Consider the following 6,821-nt stretch of genomic DNA (forward strand, 5'->3'; position numbering starts at 1 on the left):
AAGAGTCGGTTATTAGTCCTATGTATCTTACCTGTTTACCTCTTTTCTTGACTTTTGCATTATTTCATTGTCTTAAATGTTATCAAAATTTTAATAATACTTTATTAATCATAACATCAATAACAGTAATAACAGTATCGATGTCAACTGTATTAAAAAGAAAATCACATTTTCCCTTACTTCAAGGAATGGGAAAATCAAGATCGGTCACTAGGGCTACTGATAGACTCCTTGCTGGCTGAGCACATGTGGAGCCATCTGTATGTAACAACATTCACAAAAAAACTACAGGGGACAGAACATAAATCGTGGGCGAATGGGTTAATGGTAACTTTTAGGGATATTAATGAAAGAAAAGTATTCAATATCAGCATGTCCAAGGCCTCTTCCTCCTGTCTGGTAGTGCCTACTAATACTGACACTTCATATTTGCAATATTTTTCTTACTTTCCTCTTTTTTCTGAATTTGTGATAATAGGTATTCATCAGCAATGTCCTTTAGGTAGGGCTGTCTAAGTTTATTAATTTGCTATTTGAACAATGCAGAATATCTAAAATCTGCTGAAAGTACTATTGATATTCAACTCTTACATTAAAGGATGAGGTAAATGAAACAAACACATTTCAAGCAAAGTCATTATTGGTTATCCATATGTTTCTACAGACTATAGCAACCCAAGCAGTTACTGAAGCATCATCAGTCTCTCACAAGTACAAGTACAAAATAGGATTGGCTCGTACCCTTACTAAAACAGAAAGTCCTTGGAGTGCAGTGGGATGCTGTAAGTCCAATATCATGTCCACATCTGTTAAGGAATCTCTCTCTCTCTCTCATGCTCTCTCTCTCTCTCTCTCACTCTTTCAATTGAATTCATTCTCTCTCTTTCTTTTTTCCATTTCTATTTATTATCATTTTTCATTATTTTACTTTATACAGATTTTTTTTGATATAGGACTGGACTGTCTGTGTTTAGCGGAAAAGCAAAGAAAAAAAAATTGGTCCAAACCCTCATCACTCATACAATTTCCCAAACAACCACTGCACAAAAATAATGATGATGACAATCATAATTATAATAATAATAAAAACATACAGAAAAGGGTATCATATTACACCTGAAATATTATATGTATGAATGGGGAATTCCTACCCCAATAATATGCTAAACCTGACAAATCACATAAGATCTGTCATACATTTTTTTTATTGACTGGGATGAGTAACATTTTAATGAAGCACATGTAATTGGACGATGGAAAAAAGTAAGTGAAAATCAACAATGTATTTAAATCACCTGAGTTATGAGTTCTTTACTTTTAAAAAACTTCTTGATAACTGGAATATAGTTATATTTCAAAAGTTTTCAATATCAGCTGGAGAGATGAATGAATGCATGTATGAATGTATGTATGTATCTTTCCATATATCTTGGCAGAAAGATTGGACAGCATCTGCAAAGCTTCCATTTTTTTCAGTAACTTTAATCTGTAATTAATCCAGTTTTTCCATAAGTGAAATAAGGGTAAATGATATAGCAGCCAGACTAACTAATAAGGTAACACACACTAACAGAATCATTATGTATCTAAAAAAGATGGAAAAAAACAAAAAAATAGAACATAGGTATATATGCATTATGATATGAAGAAAAAAAAAATATATATATATATTACTGAATATTGTAAATACTGATAACAAAATACAGCAAACTGAATAACAGATGTATAGCAAAAGGTGAGAAGTGGGTTTTCTTAACCAATTCTATATCCTTAAACGGTTAAATATTTTTTTATGTACAACCTCAGGATCAATCTTTCGGTTTAAGGTTAAATTTGGACCATTTACAGTGAAGAGTCAAGCAAGTCTTCAGAAACTCACAGTGAATTATAAAAATAATAATAATAAAAAGGTAAAAGGCAAATCAAAATTCCAAGAGCTGTTTATAACAGGGGGTCAAAAGTGTGGCTCGAAGGGGCCAGTTTTATTCTTCTTCCTTTTTTTAACACTCACAATCAACATTTTTCAGGTACCGTTATAATATAAAGATATATCAAAAAATTTCTTCTCTGTACAGTTCTCATGACTTTTTTTTCAAGAAACATTTCTATTAGTTTACTTTTTAAACAATGAGAGAAGAAGAAAAAAAAACAGTCTTTGATTTTTAGTTTCAACCGAGGTGACCTGGGAGTCACCAGGAATTTTCCACTGATCAAACCTGTGACTGTGACACCATCTACCATCACCCTTGCTTTGCCCATGTTAATAATTTACTACTATTAACAGTGATCCTTATGTTAAAATATTCAATAAAGGAGGGAAAGCAAGCTACCAACATGCAAATGTCATTATGGATGTTGTTCATACCTGAGGACTTTCAACTTTTGGCACGTTGCCCTAACATTAAACAAATCTCATAACACAACCAGAATTCATAAAAGATTAGTAACATTAGGTTTATCACATCATTAGAATATTTCTTAATCTTCTAGAATGACCTCAGAATGAACAATGTCCACAAGGCTTAGTTAAAAAACAGACAAACCACAGAAAAACAAAGGTAGACTTCAAATGTTGTGCTAATGACACATGCAAGGATGCAATTGTCACATCCCCTTGTGGATCAAACACAGCTGGTTTCTATGCTGATAATCCAAGCAAGTAATGCTTTTTTGTGTATACAATAGCAAAGATTTTCAACTTCAGATATATGTTACTGCACTCTTAAGAGACAAAATAAAGTAGTAACAATGAAATGATTGAAGTAACAAGAGAAATAACAAATACTGTAGGGTGCTTGCTCAAAACTCATACTGAAACTACGTCATTTTCAGCATGTGCTGAAAATCAGCAACAGAGAAAATGATTATTAAAATACAAGCTATATAATAGCATACAACCAAGAAAATAATTGTTAGTATCATTAGAATGCAGGAATTTTATGCTGATGCCCAGAGATTTAAGGATATATTCATAATGTATTTCTTTGTGTAAAAACTGAAAAATGGAAATATAAGGAGCATTAAGAAAAGAAACACACAACATTCATATATACAAAATCTGTACACTAAGCTGTTTTCATGAAGACTTGCTTGACAAAAGCAAAGAACAAATTAATCATGGATCAGAACACCATGTTTATTTGTATAATAAAACAAAGATGGGGAACAAATTAACAAGACATACCCACTCTTGGATATCATGACTAATTCGCTTAAATTATTAAAATTCCCCTCCTTGGCCTGCCCATCCCAGTGGTGTAACATGAATTATCTGAAGGTATTTGAATGGAACTCTTTTTTTTCTTTTTTACCCCCATGTCAGATAATATGCTCAGTTTGGAAATTTTGTCCCTATAAGATCTGGACATATAAAGGGATAAGTTCTACTTGATATGGTCTCAGTAATGTGAATAATTAGTACCCCTACAATACTTGCTAATTAATATGACTGATATGACAGTGTGGTTTCTTTTTGATCGACATCACCTTGAAGAAATAACTACACATCACTATTATCTTTTTTAAAAAGGCTTGTAACACAAAAGTTTAGTTTTACTGAGCAGGTAAAGTGAAAGTTTGGATTACATACTAATATAACAGTAAGACCTGGCTTACTGTAAGAAATAAGACATAAGCACCAAAGAAACTTGATTTTTTTAACATTCAGAGAAAAATAGGCACAAATTGAGGCTTTTTTATATATCTATTCTATAAGTGTACAAATTTTCTCTTCTCTTGTCCATTTGACCACCCGTCACTGAAGAGCAGCTCCACTCCAAAAGCTGAAACTGCCTCTTTTGGAAGTAGATGGGGAGGCCAGACTAACAATACAAGCAGGTTTACTAGCACAACACTTACTGGCTGGAACATCTTTACAACCTCAGAACTCATTTTCTTTTTTAACGCTAAAATCTATTACTGGTACTTATCCATGTAACAATGGTTAAAATATAAAATATATACGTTGTCATTTAAAAAAGCACTGCAGTCGAGACAACCGATGATATTTCCATGTCACAATTCTAATAACATAATAAAGAGTAATGATAACAGACAACCATATTTTCCCCCACCTCGGGCAGAATAATCCATTATATGGTGTAAATACCATGTTCTGGCATGGTGGGATCAGCAGCATCAATTCTCACATTAGTTTTGCATGTGATGGAACAATCAGGTGAGGAATTTTCTTCCTAAGGTCACCACGACAAAAAAACAGAGCATTTGCTAAACTATTCTCAATAGACACATAAAATTTGACATGCCCCCTATCCCCCCTCACAAAAATCTCAAAACAGGAGAGAACTCCCCAAAAGGAAGTGAGTTTAGCTTTAAACATTATACTGATCTGGGAAAGCCCCTTTGGCAGTACTATCGAGAGGAGAATGTTCCACCTATGAATCACAACCGCTGATCGCACCAAAGTTCAAGCTCATTGAGGCACTATTTACAGACAAGTTACAATTGTCAATATACAGGTGAGATTAAAAGAATGTAGCACATGTCCCAGATCTTGCTATAATTTCTAGATGTGTAGATGCAATGTGGGGAACCACAGATAGTCAGCTTTGGCAACTCTCCTACGAGACTGTTTTCATATTTACAAAATAACGCAAAATAAGGCTTATAGAAGTAGTTATGAAAGCTGGTAATCGATGATGTCTTCCCCACATTCGTGTAGATCACTGCCCAACAAAAGCACCGGAAATAAATGGAAAAAAATACAAAATAAAAACAACTTAAGCATCAGGAAGCATACATAAATATACCAAAGGAAGGCCTACTAAAGAATTCTAGACCTCAACTATTGGAATTACATAAACAAGATAATAATAATAATAAAGGACTAGAAGATATGAAACTGGGAAAAGTTACAAGCACAAATAACTGGTATTCAAGATATTTTCGTCCACTGGTCAATCGTACACAACCAATGCCCACCCAGTCGAGGAATTTTCCGGCTAGAAAAGCAGCTCTCAAGAGTTTTGCATAGCCATCACTTCGCTTAAAAATATATATGTATGTATGTATATATATATATATATATATATATATATATATATATATATATATATATATATGTATGTATATGTATATGTAGATATAGATAAAAGATCCACTAAGGTTTCTCGGCTATATGGACAAAAACATTTTTTTTGTTTGCTAAAAGAGTGAAAAGTACAAAAATTACATGTCAGAAATTCAACCTAAACAAAAGTATTTACTAACAATATAAAACACTACACATACTGCCTTCTTTTTTTTTGTTTTTCTTTATAAATACTCTGCCTGTGGAATATATCAAAGCACCTTCCACACACTTTTATCATTCCTGTTAATCTGGTGGACTTTGGACTAAAAACTATTATCACCCAAAACCCAACTGTGAAGGTGGAGACTTTGGATATCTTTTGTGATGTACATTTAAACAATTGTTTATTCTGCTACATTAGACATTGTAATTTTTTTATTCTTTTTTTTTATTTATTTTTTTTAAGTATTCCTAAAAATTTGACAGTTCATCTAAAAAGCATGCAGATTGTAGAGATCAATTTGAATGACATTTATGGTTGTTGCTTTTAATCTTCATCTTTGATTGTTCTTATAGTAATACATTTATGGACAACTGTTCACTGAACTTAAAAAAAAAAAAGTGTGAATGATTGAGCCAATACAAAACCAAGTGGTTGGTATGGTTTCCCTCACAAAAGGAATCTAGTACTGTGTAAAATGACTATGAAATAAATATTATAAAGCATTAGGATCTCTTTAGAAAAGCTTGCATCGCCTCTTGAGGTCGTTTCTCCTCCATTCCGGAAGGCGGTAGAAGTCCATGCGTGTCATGTGGAATATCATTTCAAATTCGGCGTCTGAAAGGTGGCGCTGAAAGAAAAAAAATATAGGGAGGAGAATAAGTATGAGGCAGTTGAATAATCTATAATTAATGTATTTTAGGTCATGAATTTATTCAGTATACTGGTTTTGGTTCTTTGGAATTCCTTTAGATCTTCTGAAACAAGATGATAAATCAGAAGCAAATAAATAACCCTTAGAAGAATGAGAGATATGAACCCAAGAAAAAAGGAAAGAAATAAAGAAAGAAACACTGAGAATGAGAAAAAAATCTTTCATAAAGCAACTGATAATAAGACCTACCTCCAGGTGGCAGCGATCCACGTCATTGGGCAGACGATAGTTGGAGACGAAGAGAAGGTGCGCAGGGTATATCTTAGGGGGCTCGGAGGACATGTGGTGCATGTTGGGCAGTGATCGGCGGAGGTGGGGGGAGTAGGAGGTGTAGCCACGGAGGCCACTACTGTACGTTGTTGATGCACACAACTCGGCGTTCTGCAGAGAGAAAAGGTGAGCTTCTCAAAGGAGGGAGGAAGGGGTCCAGTGATGGGCCCAAGAGGCGGGGTATGGAAAGGGTTAAGTATGGCAACAGTGGAATTAATGTTGCCTCTGCCATCCTTGATCCCGGCCATCACTAAAACCTCTCTATAAAAAAATCTAACAATAATGTTAACTACAAACTATATCAGTCTATATTTACAACTTTTATCTGGGGAAGCTGACCTAATGGCTGCACTGGGATGACTCTACAGGTTACTTTCATTACAAAGAGTTCAAAGATTCATGATTATCAAGGACTAAGGTATATAACTCTCATTATTTAATGAATGCATACTATTTCATCTCCAATGAATAAAAAAAATCAAATAACTTTATTATGCAAAAAAAAGAAAAAAGAAAAGAAAAGAGAGACTATACAATATACTTTTACTTTACCAAAAAACAAAAAACAAAAAACTGAGGGTTCT

General features: G+C 33.6%; 1 protein-coding gene across 1 annotated transcript in view; it reads right to left on the reverse strand.

The window, feature by feature from the left end:
• Positions 1 to 622: 622 nt before the first annotated feature.
• The window catches only part of LOC125042438 (actin-binding LIM protein 1-like), a 99,604-nt gene continuing 93,405 nt past the window's right edge, over positions 623 to 6,821 (reverse strand). Inside the window, exons 19-20 of the mRNA XM_047638071.1 lie at positions 6,157 to 6,348; positions 623 to 5,883 (exon numbers count right to left, since the gene is read on the reverse strand). Coding sequence (XP_047494027.1) covers positions 5,770 to 5,883; positions 6,157 to 6,348 — 306 coding nt within the window. The 3' untranslated portion in view covers positions 623 to 5,769. The remainder of the gene's footprint in view (positions 5,884 to 6,156; positions 6,349 to 6,821) is intronic.

This window comes from Penaeus chinensis, chromosome 32, assembly GCF_019202785.1.
Source record: "Penaeus chinensis breed Huanghai No. 1 chromosome 32, ASM1920278v2, whole genome shotgun sequence".
In the NCBI taxonomy this organism is placed as follows: Eukaryota; Metazoa; Arthropoda; class Malacostraca; order Decapoda; family Penaeidae; genus Penaeus; species Penaeus chinensis.